Source organism: Camelina sativa, chromosome 13, assembly GCF_030686135.1.
Source record: "Camelina sativa cultivar CO46 ecotype springtype chromosome 13, ASM3068613v1".
NCBI lineage: Eukaryota > Viridiplantae > Streptophyta > Magnoliopsida > Brassicales > Brassicaceae > Camelina > Camelina sativa.
Window position 1 is genome coordinate 15,471,166 of NC_141892.1, and position 22,331 is coordinate 15,493,496.

The 22,331-nt window shown below is 34.4% G+C and overlaps 2 protein-coding genes and 1 long non-coding RNA gene across 3 annotated transcripts; 2 read left to right on the top strand and 1 right to left on the bottom strand.

The window, feature by feature from the left end:
- The first annotated feature begins 7,227 nt into the window (after positions 1-7,227).
- Positions 7,228-11,407, top strand: LOC104736907 (MDIS1-interacting receptor like kinase 2). The gene is made up of 2 exons (XM_010456993.3): positions 7,228-10,316; positions 10,966-11,407. The coding sequence occupies exons 1-2, from the start codon at positions 7,538-7,540 to the stop codon at positions 11,253-11,255; spliced, it is 3,069 nt and encodes a 1,022-aa protein (XP_010455295.1). The 5' UTR covers positions 7,228-7,537; the 3' UTR covers positions 11,256-11,407.
- Positions 11,408-14,555: 3,148 nt separating this feature from the next.
- Positions 14,556-15,444, top strand: LOC147929603 (uncharacterized). The gene is made up of 2 exons (XR_015577575.1): positions 14,556-14,812; positions 14,989-15,444. It is a non-coding gene; the product is annotated as an uncharacterized LOC147929603 (long non-coding RNA).
- A 1,111-nt stretch (positions 15,445-16,555) lies between these two features.
- Positions 16,556-19,814, bottom strand: LOC104736906 (pumilio homolog 11-like). Its single transcript, XM_087480395.1, has 5 exons — positions 18,736-19,814; positions 17,534-17,696; positions 17,273-17,436; positions 16,738-16,987; positions 16,556-16,662 (listed from the first exon to the last, which is right to left on the bottom strand). The coding sequence occupies exons 1-5, from the start codon at positions 19,812-19,814 to the stop codon at positions 16,558-16,560; spliced, it is 1,761 nt and encodes a 586-aa protein (XP_087336521.1). The 3' UTR covers positions 16,556-16,557.
- Positions 19,815-22,331: the final 2,517 nt, after the last annotated feature.

The following is a 22,331-nucleotide window of genomic DNA, read 5'->3' on the forward strand; positions in this document are numbered from 1 at the left end:
CACTTCTAATAGCGCATGCACCGTCGTCATTTTTGCAACTAGTGCAAAAGTATCATTGAAATCCTCACCCTCGACTTGATGATTCCTAAAAACTTTAAGTTTTACTTTGTACCGCTCCAACGACCCGTCAGCATTATATTTTAGCTTGTAAATCCATTTGCTGCCAAGAGCTTTCTTTCCTGCTGGCAATGTTTCTAAACTCCAAGTTTCATTGTCTTCTAAGGCTTTTATCTCTTTATACATTGCTTCTCTCCATCTAGCATCTTTAGCCACGTCGTTGTAATAAAATAGCTCAATTCCAGCACTAACAACTGCTAAGAAAATCTGATGTTGTTCGGAGAATCGATGATCAGATATTTAGTCACATAGACGGTATGGAGTATTTACTTGGACTAACAAGGAAGTTGTTTGTTCAGGCTGAAGCACGTGAGATGGATGTTTATCAGGGAGGCATCGAGCATTGTACGTTTCGTAGTCGTGAAGTTAAACAAAAGGAAAATTTTCCCTACAACCTTTCCTAAGCTGTTCTTCAACTTCAGCCTCAGTCTCATGAAGAAAAGTCTTATCTCCTACTGTATTCTTTGATAGCAGAACTATTTTTGATTCCTCATCGCTTTGGTTTTTTTATTCTACTATAGACTTTGGAGCTGCTCCAAGGTCAACCTCCTTTGTTATGACACTAACCGGTGTTGACAAAGTCATTGGTTCAATGACTAATACTGAATCATCCTCTTCACACTGCTGTGGTGCACCGTCATCCCAAAAAACATTCAAGACCTGCAGTGGGATTGAACTGTCCATGACTTGAAAAGGACTGAATCCTTTCATAAGGAAACTTGTCTTTATAAAACCCTCTAGCCTTTTTTCCAAAGGGATATCCCACAAACACACACTTTTAGCTCCGTGATCCAAACTTATCTTTAGCTCTAGCTACTTTGTGGGCATAACACAAGCAGCCGATGACCTTGTAACTCCTCGACCACCACCTATTATTTGGCAGATGTCCAATCCCAGTCCATGAGCCCACTTTTCTTAATGGGTCTCACATCCTCTCACTAGGCCCGTGAGTCCATCCATATCCAACGGTAGGTTTGCTACGTCCGGGAGGTTTTAAAGACTTGTTACCGTCCCTACAAATCACCACATGATCTTTCCCTGTGTTTTGTCCTCACTCGCACAGTTCCGATAGTCACTTCCCGGAAGGTCACCCATCCTGAGACTACTCCTGCTTAAGCAAGCTTAACTTTGGAGTTCTCTCAGGCCATTTGACTGAAAAGATAAGTGCATTTTGGTGACATAGGTGGCCAAATCAATTATGTTAAACCTCTCTGCAAGTCTCTGAAACCGGGGTGTCACAATTCACCCCACTAACAGATCACAACGTCCTCGTTGCGCACCAAGACCGTCACCTCCGACGGTGTGAGCCCACTCAACTCCACACTCGTCTGGGTTCAGCTTTGATACTACTTGTAACGCCCCGACCGCCACATCTTAGTGGGCCCATGGACTGGGATTGGACATGGGGCCCACTAAGAGATGGTGGTCGGTATGTTACAGACCTTAAAGTCGCCATATGACGGTGTAGCTCCAAACAAAATTTCATAGGGTGACTTGCCATTTAGTATCACAGATGGAGTTTGGTTAATGACGTGAGTGGCTGCTAAAACACACTCTCCCCAAAATTTAATAGGCAAGTGAGCTTGGAACATGAATGAACGTGCAACATTTAGAATGTGCCGATGCTTCCGCTCCACACAACCATTTTGTTGTGGAGTTGTTACACATGCTTTTTGATGAAGAATCCCTTGTTCGACAAAGAAATTATACAAGCACATAAATTATGTTCCATTGTCACTCCGCACTATCTTTACTTGTTTCCAAACTGTTTCTCACTCATGTTGCAAAAATCTGCAATACTCTCTTAACCTCACTCTTCTCGAGAAAAATATATGTCCAAACTGCCCGAGAATGATCATCTACTATTGTTAGAAAAATAGTTTGCTTCACTGGAGGAAGGAACTCGATATGCCCCCCATACATCAATGTGAATAAGTGAAAAACATTTTGAAGCTTTATTAAAACTATCAAAGAATACAGCTCGAGTCTATTTTGACTTGAAAAAAATCTCACATTCACTAAGCTGCATAAAACTATTGTCAACACCAACACCAAAAACCAAAGGTAAAAACGAAAAAGCTTGAAGAGATGGGTGTCCTAGCCATCGATGCCACAAAGTCTTGTCATCAGAAACTTGAACCTTGTGTACTCGTGCAGCTGTGTACTCGTGCAGCCGTTACGTCCCAGTAAACATAAACACCATCACGTTCTTCACTTGCGCCAATCAGCATTCTCGTAAACCGGTCCCTGCAAAACACTTGTATCAGTGAAGAGGGCTAAACAACAAGTTTGCTTTAAAAGTTTGGCAACTGAAAACAATGGGCAATTTAAATTTGGGACTAGAAGAACGTTTTCAAGTGAAATCTTCTTTAACAATGACAACAAGCCATACTGTCGAGAAAACACTTTACTACTATCAGCAAAATTAATTTGACATGATACCATATTTCTCAAACTGTGGAGAAGATTTGCATCGTTCGTCATATGTGTGATACTCAAGTATCAAGTATAACATCACGTGTGTATGCCTTACCACTTAAACACTCGAGAATTGACGAGCTTTTGTGTTGTTCCGGCATACGCTGCAGAGACTCCAGCTGGTCATTTATAAAATTTAGAGGCGGTGAAGTCGTTGTGCAATTGACTTGAGCAGCATTTAGAGACTGTGGAGTTCCTCTTCCTCTGCCCTCAGACGAGCCTCGTTCGCCTCCTCTTCCTCTTCCTGCTTGAGAGGTGCCTTGATATTTCTCGGATCACCACTCCGGAAATCCAACTATTTGCCAGCAATCTGTTTTTCATGTCCCCGTCGTCCACAGTGTGAACACGTCGCCACACGCTCATGAGTCCTTGTTAAAGCGGCCAGTGGTGCGGACAATGCAGCATGCTCAGATTAATTCTCTGATCGTGTAGGAATACTCACTGCCTCAATTTTGTGTTTGTTCTTCAAAGAATACAACCTTCGTTCTTCACAAACATTTCTCTGATACACTTCATTCACATCTGGTAGAGGATTAGTGTCGATAATGGTTGTACGAATATGTCCAAAACGGGACTCATCTAAGTCCATCAGAAATTGGTACACTTGTTCTTCTTCTCTTTCCTTCACATACAGTGTTGTTCCCCCACACGAACAATGATGAATCAGTTTGTAGTTTTTGAGTTCTTCCCACTTGGAAGAAAGCTTTGCATAATAATCGAAAACAGAGAGACTTTCTTGCCTACACGAGAATAGAGAGACTTTCTCAACCCTGATGTTATGTATTGTCAACTTAAGAATAGAATTGTGTTTAATTGACTTGTCCTTATATACATAAGTAGATAGATATACATCAATATTCGCTAGACCTTATCTAGTAATCGTATATACGAGATTCATACCTATCTTATTAATACTCCTCTCCTCTAGCTAAATTGCTCATGACACTTTTTTGGGATCCTTTCTATATAAGTATTTGATATAATATTTTAATTTATTTGTTTCAAACACATACTATACATACAAAAGCAGAAAATTCAAATTGATCATTATCTTCGACACACAAACAACCTAAACCTACATGCAACTACCATTTATCCTTCAACATTTTTCAAAAATCTTACATTTGCAAAATATAAAAAGGGAGATACTTAATATAAAAAAAAAAGGTCCAAAACTGTTTTGGTAAATACATATAAGAATTAAAAAGGAAAAAACAAATTTCAGCTGATGATATAGAAGTTTATTCATTCTTAGATTTGTCTATAGCAGTTTAACAAGAGTAACGGAATGATATTGAAGCATTTATTGTCTACGTGAGTGAACTAACTTCTATATTGAAGCATTTTCTCTTCAATGTGACTTGGACTATTTAGCTGAATCTTGGATTTGTGATATAGTGCATCTTCTTCTTGTATATATACTAGAAAGTAGACCACGCCATGCGTGGTTTATGTATGCATTATTAACTTGAAATATAATATTCAATTATATATGAAATGTACAGATGTAATTGTTAATATATGTCTTAAAAATAATATTCATAATATTACAGTTCAACTACAATTTATAATTTATATATGTTATATAGTGTTTCATAGAAGGGTGACGAAAAAGAGAAAAGTTAAAGTACATATTACTAAATATTTTTGATTACATTATATTGTTGAAATTATTTAAACAATATGTTTAAGACCATTACTTATAGCAAAATCAACTATATATGGTATTTTCGTTAAATAGTTAATTTGATAGATAATTTTATGTTGTCTTACTTCATTATTTTGATAAAAAAACTGATAAGTAATCTAGAAAGAAAAATGTAAGATTAGTTAGAACCGTAAGGGCTCTCGATCGACACTCATTCCCAAAATACACATTTTAGTTCGCGGATGTTACAAAATGTATGAAACCATTTTATAGTAATAGGACAATTAGTTACACCAAAGTTAATGAAATTTTGTATGTTCGTTAAATAATTAAGATAAATTAATTTATTTATAATTTGGTTTTTTTGAAAAAAAAAACTGATAAGCATTCTAAGAAAAAAATATGTAAGACATTATTTTGATAGATAAATTATGTTGTCTTATATATTAATTTTCTTTTCATATATAAAAGTAATAGTTTACAACAAATAATTTTATAATATGATAAGTCAATTTTAAATAATTTATTGAAACAATATCACTAAACAAATATCTCATACTCTAAGTCTAACTAATTAAAATAAAAGTGTGTCAAATTCAGCCAGTGTGTCAAATTTAATATAAATATGTTTTTCTTCAAGAAATTGTCTCTATTTCTGATCATTTGAAAATAAATAGTATAATTAACAATAAATTAATTTTGAAACTATTATTTTAGATGTACTAAAGACAGTCAAACTGTAACTTATACAATATTATTAAATACAAATTTTAATTTTGTCTTTAATACATTATATATTATTATTGAATATAATGTGATATATATATATTAGTAAATCTTCTATATTTTTAAATTAGTCTATCATAAATTAATTTGGTTTCAGTTTTTACTTGAAAAGTATGAAACCATTTTCTATTTTTACTTGGTTTCAATTTGTTTATATTTTTTAGTTGGGTTGATCAGTGTTTTTTTATTGGGTTTTATGGTGTATGATTTCATTATAAAATATTTTATTAGATGCTAAAACAAAAAAATGAAAAGAATATATTATTGTACTAATATTGAAAAAAATTCAAAAAGCAAACTATACAACAATTATCTTTTTTAACAAATTATACACCACATCAAATCTAAATAAATCAAATGAAAAAATAATGTTAAATTCAAAATTAACGAAGATGACATATATCACAAAAGTAGAGTGCTAAATGTCAGCAAAGTTAAAAAAACCTTCTCTTATATAATTATTATATAAGATATATCCAACCAGCTTTATGATATATTATTTACGGCTAGCTTTTTTGAACTTGATTAAAACCCCAATCTCTTGAGTCATATTGCCCATCTTGCATATATATATATATATATATATATATATATATATATATATATATATATATATAAGATTTATTTATGTTCGTCCTCACAGAACTGGACAAATTTTAATGTTTCTATTTTTTTCTTGAGAAAATATTATCCACTATGTACATGTAGTTTTTATATGCATGTGTAATTCTATCGCTCACGCAAGTATGGCCCTGTTTGGGAAGTGGTCGCTGCGACAGCAGCCGGCGATCAAAAAAGCTACTTTCAGATCTTCTTTATTTTTTATTCATCTCTTTTCCATCCTTCAAAATTTTCATCGCAGCAATTAGAATCTTAGAAATTGGGAGTCACCAGATTATACAGCGATACAACTCAACCTTTTAATTAGAAGTAGTGACTTTCGCTGCTTTATTTATTTTGCATATTTGTAAATCCAAATCAAATTACCATTACCAGCAATTTACAGATCTGTACTATCTTATCATCTTCTTTCATTTGTGAGCAACATACCTTCAGTGGACTTGATGCTGGTGGACTTGTTTCAGTTTGGGCTTCTTTAAGGCCCACTGAAGGTATGTTGCTCACATCATTAATGACACAACCCAGCTTTAAAAAATAAAAATAAAAATCAAAGCTCTGTCGTTTAGAACCAGCGATAGCCTCCCGAACATATATTATCACAACTATATTTATTTTTAATATATAGTTTAGCAGTGGAGATGAGAAGAGTGTTTGGTGAGAATACGAGAAACCCTAACAGTAGGAGCATCTAAAATAGGAATAGGCAAGAAGAGTAGAGATACTCTAACGATCGTGTAGCACAGCTACAATTCTGGTAAAAAAACTAAAAATAGTTACATTAGCTTTTAAAGCCTTTTTCTATATTACAAAAAATGATTATTTTTACAAAAGGATTGATCATTATCATGATGCATTTACAAATTGATAGTTTAAACTATTTTGAAGTGATTGATCTCGGCCTATGCCGTAGATAAAACCAAGTAAATCTTAATTAGCTAGAATCATGCAAAGTCGTCTATACGTTAATCAATAAGTCTAAAGTCTCCTATTATGTTTTTTTTCCAGTTTCTAATTTTCTCTGAAGAAAATATTTCTAGTTTTGTCTGACTTCTTTATGTACCTAAAACGACTTGGTTTCACACATTATTTTCCGCAAAATAATTATTAGTGAAAGAGACCCCAAGATGTAATAACGAATGATATGTTTAGTTTAATAACTATTTAAAATACAACAAAAATAAAACAAATTTTCTGGATATATGGTAGGTAAATATTTAGAGGCGTCCATGTTTTATACACTTCAACAATTTAAGGTTCCGATTCATATGCAAGGGTGTTAAAAATAACGCAATAAACTCTGCAACTTTTGTCTAATAGATTTCATAATAAAAGAGAAACTGATAAAGTTAGTTCTTTAAACAAGACTAGTAGTTTAAGGAAAATAAAATTAATATTATCATTCAAATAAACATTGCGGCTAAATCTTTTTATTGTATTTTTAATGGATAAATCCACCAACCTATGTCAGTATGTCACGATCTTCCATTTTAGTGTTTAATTAAATACAACATTCAAAGAATTTGACTAACTAATATTTTAATCTATTTACATAAATAGAAAAACAATTAGCTTACAATAACATATAGGTCAGTGATATGTTTTTATATAAATGTGAATGGTGAAAATGATAAAATTCGAGATTTGACAAAGTAAACGGCAAATAATTAAAGAGAGAATTCAATATATTGACTTCTTTGTCCTCTATTAACAAGTGACAACCCATATAGGTCAATTATCACGGACGAGTCAACGAAATCAGAATTCCCAATTTTATAAAGGACCTAAGATAACAGTAATGTCCAAGTTGTATCAATGAACACAAACCCAGAACGAAAAACAAAAAAAAAAACACTTACCAATTCACTTATCTCATTCAAGAGATAGAGAATGCTTCGTGGTTGTGATCTTCAACTTCTTTTGATCATATCCATAGTTTTGAGCTCTTCTCTTTTAGCTTCCGCGACCGTTGAAGAAGCAAATGCTCTTCTGAAATGGAAATCAACTTTCACGAACCAGACAAGTTCTTCAAAGCTATCTTCTTGGGTCAATCCAAACACAAGCAGTTTTTGCACCAGTTGGTATGGTGTTGCCTGCGTGCGCGGTAGCATCGTGAGGTTGAATCTTACGAATACCGATATCGAAGGTACTTTCGAAGATTTTCCTTTTTCGTCTCTCCCCAACCTCACTTATGTTGATCTCAGTATGAACCGTTTCTCCGGGACCATCTCTCCTCTATGGGGAAAGTTCTCTAAACTCGTCTACTTCGATTTGTCGATTAACCAGTTAGTTGGCGAAATCCCACCTGAGCTTGGTGATTTGAGTAATCTTGATACTCTCCATCTTGTTGAGAACAAGTTAAATGGTTCCATTCCTTCTGAAATCGGTCGGTTAACTAAGGTTACAGAGATTGCCTTGTACGACAATCTTTTAACCGGACCCATACCTTCTTCTTTTGGAAACCTTACCAAACTAGTTAACCTCTACCTCTTTATTAATACTCTTACTGATTCAATTCCTCCAGAAATAGGTTTCCTACCCAACCTTAAAGAGCTATGTCTAGATAGAAACAACCTAACCGGTAAAATCCCTTCCACTTTTGGTAACTTGAAGAATGTAACCCTTCTCAACATGTTTGAAAATAAGCTCTCTGGTGAAATCCCTCCTGAGATTGGTAATATGACCGCTTTAGATACCCTTAGCCTCCACACAAATAAGCTTACAGGATCTATTCCTTCTACCTTGGGAAATCTCAAAAACCTAGCCATTCTTCATCTTTACCTCAACAAGTTTACTGGTTCGATTCCGCCGGAACTAGGCAACATGGAAAAGATGATTGATTTGGAGATAAGTGAGAACCAACTCACTGGTCCTGTTCCTAATACATTTGGAAAGTTAACCGTTTTGGAATGGTTGTTCCTCCGTGATAACCAGCTCTCTGGTCCGATCCCACCGGGAATTGCTAACTCTTCAGAGCTCACCGTCCTGCAACTCGACACCAACAACTTCACCGGTTTCTTGCCTGATACCATCTGTAGAAGTGGCAAGCTTGAGAATCTCACGCTAGATGATAATCACTTCGAAGGTCCTGTTCCCAAGAGCCTGAGAGACTGCAAGAGCTTGATCAGAGTGAGATTCAAAGGAAACAGCTTCTCCGGAGATCTCTCTGAGTCTTTCGGAGTTTACCCGACTCTCAACTTCATTGATCTCAGCAACAACAAGTTTCATGGGCAACTTTCACCCAAGTGGGAAAAAAGTCAGAAGCTGGTTGCACTCATCCTATCCAACAACAGCATCACTGGAGCCATCCCACCTGAGATTTGGAACATGACACAGCTAAGTCAGCTCGACCTATCTTACAACCGCATCACCGGCCAACTCCGAGAATCAATCAGCAAAATCAATCGTATATCAAAACTCCAACTAAACGGGAATCAGCTATCAGGAAAAATCCCTTCAGGAATCAGACTCTTATCCAATCTTGAGTATCTTGATCTATCCTCAAACAGATTCGGGTTCGAAATCCCCGCAACGCTCAACTCCTTGCCAAGACTATATTACTTGAACCTGAGCAGAAACGACTTGGATCAAACCATCCCGGAAGGTCTAACAAAGCTCTCTCAGTTACAAATTCTTGACCTCAGCTACAACCAGCTCGACGGAGACATATCATCACAATTCAGCTCCTTGCAAAACCTTGAAAGACTCGACCTCTCACACAACAATCTCTCAGGTGAAATCCCACCAAGTTTCAAAGATATGCTAGCACTAACACACATCGATGTATCAAACAACAACCTCTCAGGTCCAATTCCAAACAACGCAGCCTTTCGAAACGCAACTCCAAACGCATTAGAAGGTAACAGAGACTTATGTGGTGATAACAAAGCCTTGAAGCCATGTTCATCAACCACAGAGAAGAAAAAATCGAACAAAGATCGAAACCTAATCATCTACATACTAGTTCCAATCATCGGAGCAATCATCATCCTCTCCGTCTGCGCCGGAGTCTTCATCTGTTTCCGTAAACGAAACAAACAAATCGAAGAACACACAGATTCAGAATCAGGAGGCGAGACACTATCAATCTTCAGCTTCGACGGCAGAGTCAGATACCAAGAGATCATCAAAGCAACAGGAGAGTTCGATCCAAAACACCTAATCGGAACCGGAGGACACGGCAAAGTCTACAAAGCGAAGCTACCAAACGCAATCATGGCGGTGAAGAAACTAAACGAAGAAACAGACTCATCGATCTCAAATCCATCGCTAAAACAAGAGTTCCTAAACGAAATCAGAGCACTAACCGAGATCCGTCACCGGAACGTCGTGAAACTCTTCAGATTCTGCTCGCACCGCCGCAACACGTTCCTGGTTTACGAGTACATGGAGAGAGGGAGCTTGAGGAAGGTTTTGGGGAGCGATGACGAAGCGAAGAAGCTAGATTGGGGTAAGAGGATCAACGTTGTGAAAGGTGTGGCTCATGCGTTGTCGTATATGCATCATGATCGGTCTCCGGCGATTGTTCACCGTGATATTACCAGTGGGAACATACTTCTCGGTGAGAATTACGAACCGAAGATCTCTGATTTTGGTACGGCGAAGCTTCTTAAACCGGATTCTTCGAATTGGTCCGCCGTTGCTGGTACCTACGGCTACGTTGCTCCAGGTACATTTTTTGACCCGTTAATGAAATTGGATCTGGATTTTACCTGGGTAGGTTCGGGTCGGGTCGAAATCACCCGTTAGATTTTTAGAGTGGACATTTTTGGTTTATTTGGTTTAAAGTTTAAACCATATAGAAATTTAAAAACCAAAATTATTTGTTTTGGTTCAAAAAAATTATGCTTATAGGTTGAATTTGGTTTAGGTGTGTGTAACCAAGAACAAAAGCAAAAAAATTGCAAATTAAGTAAAACAGTTAGAATTTGTTCTATTATAAATTTATAACCAAATAAAAACGAAGATTTTGTAGTTTGGTTTGTTTAGGGTTTATCCATTTATGAAATTTCTAGTGGTGAAAATTTTGTTTTAGTTTTGATTTGGTTCAGCTTTTAAATATATAAAAATTTTACAAAAACAAAAAGAACACATTAGTTAGATATATAACATTAGACCATCTAAATTTTGTAATATAAATCATTTATAAATTTGGTTACGAAATAAAATTTACTTTGAATTCTTTTTCTCAAATACTAACTGATTTTGTTTGGTTACTCATTTGGTTTGATTTGAGTCTATGCTTAAAAATCCTGTTTTGGATTTAGCATATAACAAATTGATAGTATCTAATATGTTTGTGAAATTGGATGTGACAGAGCTAGCATACGCAATGAAAGTGACTGAGAAATGCGATGTATATAGCTTTGGGGTGCTAACACTAGAAGTGATCAAAGGAGAGCATCCGGGAGATCTAGTTTCAACTTTGTCATCTTCCCCTCCGGACACGACTCTATCATTGAAACAAATTTCCGACCACAGGCTACAAGATCCGACAGCAGAGACCAAAGACGAGATCCTAGAGATTTTGAAAGTTGCATTTTTGTGCTTACACTCTGATCCACATTCTCGCCCAACAATGCTCTCTATCTCCACTGCTTTTTCTTAGAACCTGTCCCTTCTCTGACTTCTTTTACCAAACATATAGTTTATATATACGCAGTGTCGTGCTTACCCCTTCAAATAAAGGGCAATTGCCCACAGCCACAATTTTTAGAATTGATTTTTAGGCCACATTATTAAAAATATCTGGTTTGTTTAGAAGGTTTAAGTTGTCTTAGATATTGATTTTGCTTAAATTTTGATCTATGTTAGCATAATTCCTTTTGTTATATATATTTAAACCCTTAACTTTGTTATAGTTAACATTTAGCATTAAACCCTTATCGTTAACATTTAGCATTAATAAATTTCCTAGAAACGAGTTTTTAGTTTTTATTTGCAATTGTTAATAAAAACTAAAATCCAGTACTTTATTCAAGATTAGATTTATAACCCGCGCAACGTGGGATTATAATTTTTTATTATTAATATGAACCGTTGAATATAATTATAATTATTTAATATTAAAAATGTAAATCTATATAGATGTCAAATTTATTTTATTAACTGATATATAACTTATCCATTTCTTTTAATATTTTTTCATAACTAATTCTTTCTTTTATTATTTGGTATAAACTCGTTGTCTCTTGCATTTACTCTCTTTTCACATTCTATTATTTCACTTATAATATACTAATTATGAAAACATATCATAACTATTTTTCATTTTTTCATCTTCCAATACTCTTTTTTATCAGTTGAGTGATCATTATTTACTAACATAGACGTAAAATAATCTTAGAAAATATATTCATCATTTGTCGCAAAGTTTCTTTAACAGTGTTGTACTACACGTAAATTTCGCTTTATATTAATGAATCTCATAATTGGACTCGTTACTATCCATAAACATCATATTATAACATCAAATATTATATTTTACATTAATTATTTAGCAAAAGAAAAACTTTGTTCACATATATACTTTTTTCTACTTTAAAATATGTATAGTGTACCATCTTTCTATATAGTGTTCTTTTATTTTGATTCTCCTAAATCTACAAACTCATAAGATTACTCTAACTTTTAAATATGTGTATTATCAAAAAATATAATTCTTTTAAAATTTTAATTAAAATTCTACAATCTACCACTACTATTATAATTGTTTTTATTACAAATAGCTTTCTCAAATTTCTTCTTAGTATTTTTCATTATTTTGTTTTATGGTGTGTGTGATGTTCATAATAAGTTTTCTTTAATATGTTTTATTTCAAGTAACATTATACATTTCTCTTAAATATATATATTATTTTAATTTTTGAGCACTTGATTACTATTTTCTCCTTTTTTGGATATACATTTTTTTAACAAATTTCATCATTTTTTAATTTTGAAAACGATAAATAAGATAGATCACTCAAAATATTTTAATTATTTCTAAATAATAATATGCATCAAATCCTTCTGGTTTTAATCGGTAACATGAATTTATAATTTAACACTAAAAACATAGTCTCAAATTTTAAATACATATATATATATATAGTATTAATTATATTATAGTAATAATATACACCGACTTTTAATCGATAACATGAATTTATAATTTAACACCGAAAAATCGAAAAACTTTTTGATTTTAAAAACCTTTAAATTTTTGTGTTTGGACTCTTATTTTCTTTATCCTAATAATTGTAGCCTTTGAAAGTAATTGTTGTTCCACTAAATATATGATAGCTTTGTTTTTCCCCTATTTCTAGTCTTTTACAAATATTTACACAATTATTATGTTGTGATAGAAATATCTAATTTTATATTTATGTAATCTCTATTCATATTTTACTTTGATATTTTTTTGTTGTATTTTTTCATTTCATTTTTGGTTTATATTTTAATTTAAATTATTGTTTTTAATAATAATAAAATATTACAAAAATAAGTAAATTAATTGATGCATTAACTTTAGATCTTATATTCCTTTAATGATGTGGATTAATTTGTTAAAATTAAAAATAAGAAGTGATGAGGTGGATGAAGGAGAAGAGAGAAAAACCAACTTTATATATATAGATAGATTCAAAAAAAAAAAAACTCATCATTTTCTTCTCTTTTTCGTTTGTAAAGAAAAGAACTAGAAATAATTTCACCACTCAAAATTATTTTAAAACTAAAATGTTTAAAAAAACAAAAAAACTCAGAAACTAAAAAACAAAAGGGCAATTGACAAAAATAGCACCATTTTTAAGTTTTTCTTCCAAAGTTAGCACACATTCTAAAAATGACAAAATTAGCACAAACTTATATATCATTAATAATAAAGTTAAAGAATTAAAAAATGTTGAAGTTGGGAGAATCAGAGACTTCGTGTTCCTTTGGCGAGAGAATACGAAGAAAGAGAATCAGTGAAATATGAATCTAGCGAACCCAATCAAATCTGAAGCGGAGGTAAATCATAACCTGAGATCAAGGAATCTGAGTGAATCACTAGTGAAAATTTTCGTTGGCGACATCACATGCGAACAACAAGCTCTAATTCAGATCTCGTCGGAGATTTTTGTGCTCTGGTTCAGAAAGATGATCTACTCAAAGCTTCGTTTTCGTCTGGTTTTGTGATCATGCTTCTTCAAGTGTTTCGTCGGAGATCTTAGTGTTTAAAAATATCTCGTCGGAGATCTTCGAGCTCTGGTTCAGAAAGATGATCTATCCAAAGCTTCGTTTTTGTCTGGTTTTTGTAAAATTCAGGAAGAATTCCTTAAATTTATGATGACCTTCATAACAAGTTTTGATTTCAGGATGACTTTCATAAAAATCTGGATATTGCTAAAAACCAAGATAGCACAAAAATGAAACCACTACCCTGTATTATGGAAATTTTTTGTATGTATTACAATTTATTTTAGTAATGCTGAGTTTTTATGTTGAATGTTTCCTTGTTTTATGTATTCAAATTTGTTCTCATAACATCATTATTCATAGATGTTTCTTTGTTCAATTCAAACTTTTGTTGATAGCTCATAGAATCCCTTCTCTTATTCTTGTAACTTGAAAAACCAACACCGAGCATCCATCATTACTATGAAACATTTAAACTTTTGTTGGTAACCCAGTTACATTACACTACTTTTACGCACAAGAAAAATATTTAGGAAAAAGATCTTGCATTTCATAAAGACCTTCATCAAAATAAAATAAAAGGAAAATAAAAAAAAACAAAGCATACACGCCCCATAAGGATTCGAAGACGGGACCTTTGAGTATTGTAGAAGCATGTAACCAAGTAAGACAAACTTTTCATTTAAGTACAACATAAAAATAAATGTATATATATGGATACTGCTCGAATAGGTGATTCTTTGAAATTGAGGAAGGTTTTCCTGAAACTTCAGGATGACCTTCGTAGAAATTTAGAAAGATACAAAATCAAATCATTGGTCATATATATATACATCTCTCGCTCCTTTCCTCCGCCTCTCACCACCATCTCTGCTGCCACGTCTCTAGCTCCTTTCCTCCGCCTCTAACCACCATCTCCGTAGTTGTTCCTCTTCCTCTTAGACGATCATGACAAGAGTCTTTGATCCACCAACTCCAGCAAATCTATAAACCGTACCAGATTAGGTCATTATGTACTCAATTTGCTTTGTCCCTCTTCATCTTCCTCTTCTTCATAATTATCCTTATCTTCTTCATCTTAGTGGTCTTGGTAGTGATTATTCAAATTCGGAGGTAGTCGCGTGAGCGGAAGAGATGAGATAAGATCAGGGTTCTAATCAAAATCTTCCATTTGATTATAGAAAGGCCAAATCAAGATAGATGACCAGTCAACGCCGGAACAAGTTGAGACGACGATGACAATATATTCCTTGTGTGTTGATTCGATTTGAGAGGACCACAGTCACGGAGAGTCTCGTCGTGAGTTCAGAGTAAGGTTGAGTTTTTCTTGTGACAGCGGAGGTCGTAGCGGCTAAAGTGGTGGAGTACGGTTAATCGAATAAACAGAAGGAGTCTATCTAATTTGTGACAGCCTCCCTGAATCGTTTTTTAACAGTTTGTGTCATTCATTTTTGTAGGGTAATGGTTTTTTATATCTACAAGGAGGTCATACTTAAGGAGATTGAGATGTTTAGGGGTTGATTCTTTGTTTTCAAATTAGGATTTTGATGTTACATATATATTAGATGGTGTATTTTGTAGAATAATTTGAGCTAGATGTTAAAGGAAGCAAATGATAGTTTCTTTAGACTCAAAAAGGTTCTTTTAAATTCAGGAAAGGTACCTTGAGATCTCATGATGACATTCAAAAAAAAAGTTTTGGGACTCCTGTAAATTCATGAAGGATTTAATGATATTTAGGAAGGATCCTTTAAAATTTAGGATGACTTTCATAAAAAAAAAAATTAGGTGGCCTCTAGGAAGCATTATGTCGAACGCTTGGTGTGCAAAGTGATTGGTCGTGAAATTTGTTGACTGCTTACCACTCTTTAACCATTTCAGAGACATCTAAAACTTCTACTTTCTCTTCTTGAGGAGTTGACAAGATATTAATACCAAAACCAGAGTGGTAATCCATATAAGAGATAGTTACCTGATGTTGAGATGCATCCTTTTATTGAAAACAAGGAAACCTCGTTCTTAAAACGTTTTGTATGAATGAATAGTTGTGTTTTAAATTGAAGGTCAAAAGATAAAGCCCACTGAACAGCCCAGTCTATAGTCGTGGGAATCAGCACGCAGACCTCACGTGCTTGCCCAAGGTAGAACAATGTTGTTGCTCTGTTTCATAGCATTGTTTTGACATAAAAGGAAACGCAGGGAGACAAGATTCAGAGTACCAGACGGGTGTATAGTAAGGAGAGAAGAGGTGTTGTTATTTGATGAACAAGTTTTGGATCGTAGTAGCTTGTAATTTTGTTGATATAACGACAGAGAACTTTAGTGGATTTGTTTTTTGGGTATATCATAAATTCATAACCATATGAATTAGGCCATAAAGATTCATGCTTTAGTGCTCTAAACCTCACATAAATTGAAATGTATTTCTAATCCGAAACGCTAATTATTTTAAAAGAAGAATCAAATTTGATTTTTAACTCAGAAGACCAACAAGTTATACCAGTAAAGAACATATCATTTGTCTGGTCACAGTTTCAAGACTACTACAAAAACAAACAACATCAAGAAATTTAAAACACCAAACAAAAGCCAGAGACAACAAAAGGAGCTCTTCGTCTTGTAAGGTTCAAAGATAGAGACCACAAAAGAGCTCTTCTTTTAGTGAAGATGAAAGAGTCAAGTCAAATCCTACTTTGAACAAAACAACAATAACAACAACTGGTTTCTTGTGTAAGGGGTTACATCTAAAGTCACTTCTTCCAGAGGTTCTTGGAGAATATCCTCTTGCAATATGGACTCATCTTAAGGTTTTCACATCTTCGTAACTTCTCCACCAAGCTCGCTCGAACAAAGCCCTGTTCAACCCAATCAGTTCCGTTACTAAATGTGTTCGAGTCTGATATCAAATATGATCACAAGGGTTAACTGACCTTGGTTTTGAATAGAGCTGCCTGGATAACGTAATTAGCATAAGGGTCTTGTACAAGATGTGCGAAGTTTGGAACAGAGACGAGTTCATGCACGATCTGAGATCTGCTATCTGGATAATACCTGAGGCATTTCTCCACCACATGGCTACCAAACTTCTGTGTAGCTAATCTCACGTAATTCCCCCTCAACTCGAACATTACATTCACTCCTCCAACGTTCTTCTCTATTATGTATTGCACCACATAGTTCCTGCCATCAAATTTCACACACAATATTAAAGCTCCAAAGTTGAAGATTTGAGCATCATTCAGTATAATAATGCAAGTTCTAGCTAGCTAGCAATATCTAGCCCATTTCCATTTAAGTATTTTAGTAACAATTTATGTAACGTAAGATATATATCTATAATACTCAAGTTTATTGAACACTACTAACACTCAAGGCCTATCATTTGTTCTTTAGACGAACCTGTAGTTAACCATAATATGATAACAGTATGGAATTCTTCTAGCAGAACTATATAAGTATTGTTACCCGTAAGGGTCTTGAGCAAGGCGAAGAGCGTTTCTGGATATTTCACCAACGAGCTTCTCATGTTGCTCCCCAACCGAGTATGAAATGCAGCGATGAAGCACACAGCATCCATGGCGATGAGTCGCAATCTCTGTGCAGAACTTGGTAGCAGCCTCTAAAATGAACTGCACAAGAGAATATATTATTATCACTTACATATCACCAAGACATAAGAACATTTCCAACAGCATGAGTTAATTAAAGAAGAGTTTATGTCCAAACCTTTTTATCATTAGGGTCAAGGAACCTCAGGCAACTTAATATCACATGGTTTCCATTTAATTCTCTAACCAGAGAGAGAAATCCCGGTTTAAGAGCTGACTTAAGCAGACTGATTTGCTCCTTTGTACTCACCGTCTCAATCAGCTTCTGCACCACCCGTGTCCTGCCCCATTTTGAAAACGTCAAATAAAAAAAGCCTTCATCTTTAAATCACAATATAGCAAAACCAACGATTTCCAAAAACTTGATCCATCAAGTCAAGTCAAAGGTTTAACCACATGATGACATGAAGTTGAAATGTTCTTTTCAAAGGTCTAAGTTTTGTCTAAATCAGTCAAAACAATTCACCTTTTTCTCTATCAACGCAGCTGACAAATTTCTCAAAGATCTTATTTTTTTCTTTCTTTCCTAAAATAGCTTAGTTTTCTTCTTTCTCGAACAAAGAAAGATCTCATCCATACTCCCATAAATATGCAACAAAACTTCATCTCTTTGAGCTTTTGAGAAAAAAAGCTAAACGTCTAGTTCTTACTTTTCAGGTCATTATAAAAAAACAATATTCTGAAACATTAAATGCACAATGCTATGATCAGTGGCGGATTGAGAACTAAAATTAACATGGGGCACATATAAGATATAACTATTTGATATAATAGTTATATCTTTTTTGCATCTCATATTTTTAAACTTTAAGTTTGTGAAAAACTTTAAAAATTCAATTTTTTTATGAGGAATATCATTGTCATTGATTTTTACATTTTTGAAATATAAATTGAATTGAAACTTGATCTATTGAATTTACTAGATGTATTTATTAATATTTTAGAAAGTAGAAAAGCAAATAACGATTAACTAGTGCATTTTGGAAATATAAGTAAAAAAAATAGAAAAATGTAATTAAGAACCAATTAAAAATGTAAAAAACAAGAGAAAAAAATTGTGCATATAAAATGAAAAGACAAAACGTGACATAATAAATGAAAAACAAATGATATTGGAAATATGAAACACATCATTCCTAACACTCGGACACTAATAGTCATTTGATATTTTGATCTAATAAGTTATAACAAATAATAGGTAATTTTTTTTTTTTAATTAGCATGGGGCACGTGCCCCACGTAGTCCCTCTTTGGATCCGCCCCTGGCTATGATATTCCAAAGTGTTCTACTCAACAGTTAAAAGGATAAGGAAGCTTTACCCATAATTGTTGATGGAGATCTTGACAAGAAGTCCAGGTTTTGAAGTCAACCTAATGAGGATTTGAGTTCTTTGTTCTTCATCACAGACTTGAAGAAGCTTCTGAACGAAATAATTACCAAACTGATCCATTCCAAGCTCAGTGACATGATTAATCACTTCCTCGAATATAATCATTACATCAAGAAATCTTCTTTCTTCGATTAGCTTCTGTAAGCATCGACAACCCAATTGATCCTTTGCCATTAAGTACACAGAGCCGTAGATATCAACTATGGAAGCAAGGGTTAGTGGCAGATCCAGTAATTCTTCCTCGAAAGACGTGTTGTTCTTCATACCTTCAAGCTCCCTAGAACCTCCCATGGCTGAAACTGAAAATGGTGGAACAGTCCTGTTTCCACTGTACATCAATGGGTCCAACACATCGTTTTCTTGAAAAGAAAGTCGAGACTTTTGTGGAATCAGAGAAACCTCTCGTCGGATTTGTTGACTGAAATGCTCAAACATGTAATCTCTATTACGAAGAGACATGTTCTCTGTAAACCCTCTCGGATGGTTAAAGCTAGGGTTAGGGTTACCAGCTTCTTGTAAACCAAGCAATCTGAGTCTGTGATCATCATCAACACCAACATAACGACGACTCATAGAAGATTCACCATGAAAGCTCTGCACAAAACCTTCACGACGAGCTCTCATCAGATCTTGGTCCAGCCTGTGTAAATCACCATAACCACGCATAGAAGAAGCTTCACCATGATGAAAGCTCTGTACTAAACCCTCAGGACCCAGGTCAAGCTTAGAACACCCATGGAAGCTGCTTCTCGAACCGTGAAAACCAGATTGGTTAAACACCGGAGTTAAAAAACTGCTCCTTTCATCGGTGATACTAAGCTTACCGAGGCTTTGACACAAACCCAGATCAGTATCCGCCGCCATTGAAGCCTTAGTGTTCAGGTTTAGAAATGGGTTTGTGATCGGAGAAGGAGCTGTACGGTCGCCGGAAAAGTGAAACCCACCAAAACCCAGATCAGAATATGAACCTCGTTGTCTCAAATCACTAGGAAAAAACCCAAAATCCATGAACTTGTTCTTCGTCTCTTCAAACATGAAAAAAAAAAAAAAAAAAAAGTTGAAACCTTTATGATTTCTGAGAAAAAGGAAGAACAGAGCAGAAGGGACAAAACGAAAAAGTAACAAGAGAGAGAGAAGAAGGAGAAGGAGAAGGAGAAGAAAGTGATTTTTGGGGTTTTAGAGGAAAATTTTCTCAAGAGATTTTGGGAATTTGGGGATTGTTATAGAGAAAGGTCAGGTCAGGTGCAGGGAATGGGGGAGAGGGAAGCGTGGCTCTCTTTGTACGTACGGAGACAGACTCTATTTGTCGTCTAATGACTACAGACTACAGAGACGGCTGCTTCCTCCTATTGTACCACTGTTCCTTACCTCCTTCAGAAACAAGAAAATACAAAAAAGTTGGAGAGAGAGACCAAGACGAAATTTATTATTTTCAAAAATGTATTCCTATTTGGTTTCGTCTAATTTTGTTTGTTTTTTTGTTTTCTTTTTTTCCTGGTCAGCTTTAAGAATTAGAATCCAGTGCCATTTGTAGTTTACTCCAGAGGCAAAATTGTGACAAAAAGGTTACTATTTATTGACTCAATATGATTTTTGGTGTCATTTTATTCAGCTTAAAGTAGGTAATTGTATAGTTAGTTTAGACTTGGACCGACTCAAAGTTGAGAGTTATATATACTCTATTTTGCAAATTAATTCTACTATATATATAAACTATTTATAAATATTTATTTTCATTTGAAGGGATAATTTTCAGCTTACAAATTTAACAACAACATGAACAAGTCGTGTCAAAGGTAATCCAAAAAATTAAAATTTATAAAACTAAGATTACTGGATCAGTATTTATAACTAAAAGATTTCAAGTTTGAGTGAGACAAGTGTTCTCGCCAAACAACCTGAGTGTCACCACGGCTTGACAAATACCGGAGACAAGCAACCGTACCATAACATAAGTTTAGTAAATTCAAAACTCTTAAACCTAAAATTCTAATACTATCTCGGGAGAAAACAAGGTACAATGGCATAGCAGAATAAAGTTACTAGTACTTTGTATCAACGTATGAGAGAAATATAACCAAAATGATAAAATAATACCATGCATATAATAAAGAGACAATACGCTATTTTTATATATATATATATATATATATATGTATATTATGTGTGTGTGTGGAAAACTTTGTAATCTTAGATTAGATCAATAATTAGTTAATTACTATGAATGACGATATCCTATGTGTTGAACACTTTAGTTCCTTCAATTAATGTGTGATGCATAATAGAATTTGCTAGATCATTAGTCAATAAATGTCCCAGAAAGTTATCAAACAAAGTTGAGTAACTTAGTTAAAACTCCTGTATAACATATACTATACATCAATATAATTCTATGCACAACACTAATCTTTTTATTCCTTTTTATTCTGTTTAGATTCTTTGACCAGCAGAGTTCTAAGTGTTTTGATAATTTAGTAAATGTATTCCTAAAACACCACATTGATATTCAAAATTCATACAATTTTTAAATTTATTTACACAAATTATATATAAAATAAAAAAGTAAATACAAGTGTGAAAAAGGACAATGGTTTCTGTTCACTTTTTCTCTCTCTCCAAAAATGTTTTTTTTAGATCTCTATTTTCTTTCTTTTTTAGCTCACATTTTCATTTTCGGTATTACAAACCACATCAGCAGTGAGGTAAGCTGTCTTCTCTATCACTAGAGTGGTGTGGTTTTTCCGACAAGCGTTGCGGCTGTGGCCCTTTTCCTGTGGACGAAAGGCTTTGGTTCTGGTTCCTCTTAGTTTGAAGACGCCGTTGGAGATGCAAAGAAGTCTTTCACGACTTTCCCGCTTGGTTGGAGGCAGCAGCAGCGGTAGAAGACGCTTGCGGATAGGTGGGTTTTCCGGTGAGTGTTTTGGTGGTTAACGGTAGATCCTCTACTGGTTCTTAGATGGCTTACAAGAACTCTGGCTTCTAAGAGGTTTGTTGAGCCTTTTCCTCTCTCTAGTCATCGTGTTTTGCTTCCACCGGACCATATATGAAGATTGTCTTACCTCGGGAAGGCTTTCCGGTTTAAGGATTTAGAGAGTAAATGCTTGGATATGAGTATGTCGCTTTGCCAAGAAGGGGATCCAACATTCATTGGGTGGTAGAGTGTCGGAGAATTGATCTATTCCGGAAGACTTGTGGCGGGTCAGATTTGCTGTTGGTGACAGTTTTGCAACAAGATCTGAATACTCTGGTTAAAGAACTCATCCAACGACATAGTCGTAAAGCTGTTGGCCTTGTATTCACTAGTGCTAGTAGATCTGATTCTCTACCTCCGCTCTTCGACTTCAACTTTGCTCTCTGTTTCCGGTCGCCGAAAATTCGTCTTTTTTTTAACTGATGTCGTACTATGTATTCTCCTTCTATAAGAAATTTTAGTTGGGACATTTTTTGAGTATCCCATTTAAAACATCACATCGTTTATCAATTCAGTAAATCCCCTTTTTAAGTCACATGTTTAATACTGAAAAC

Bases quoted from the DNA above. Each gene is read 5' to 3' on its own strand.
- LOC104736907 (XM_010456993.3), top strand. From the start codon at position 7,538: ATGCTTCGTGGTTGTGATCTTCAACTTCTTTTGATCATATCCATAGTT. The intron at 10,317-10,965 runs GTACATTTTTTG...TGGATGTGACAG, and splicing joins CTACGGCTACGTTGCTCCAG to AGCTAGCATACGCAATGAAA.
- LOC104736906 (XM_087480395.1), bottom strand. From the start codon at position 19,814: ATGGATTTTGGGTTTTTTCCTAGTGATTTGAGACAACGAGGTTCATAT. The intron at 16,988-17,272 runs GTAACAATACTT...ATTTGATGGCAG, and splicing joins CTTGCTCAAGACCCTTACGG to GAACTATGTGGTGCAATACA. The intron at 16,663-16,737 runs GTCAGTTAACCC...TGGGTTGAACAG, and splicing joins CAGCTCTATTCAAAACCAAG to GGCTTTGTTCGAGCGAGCTT.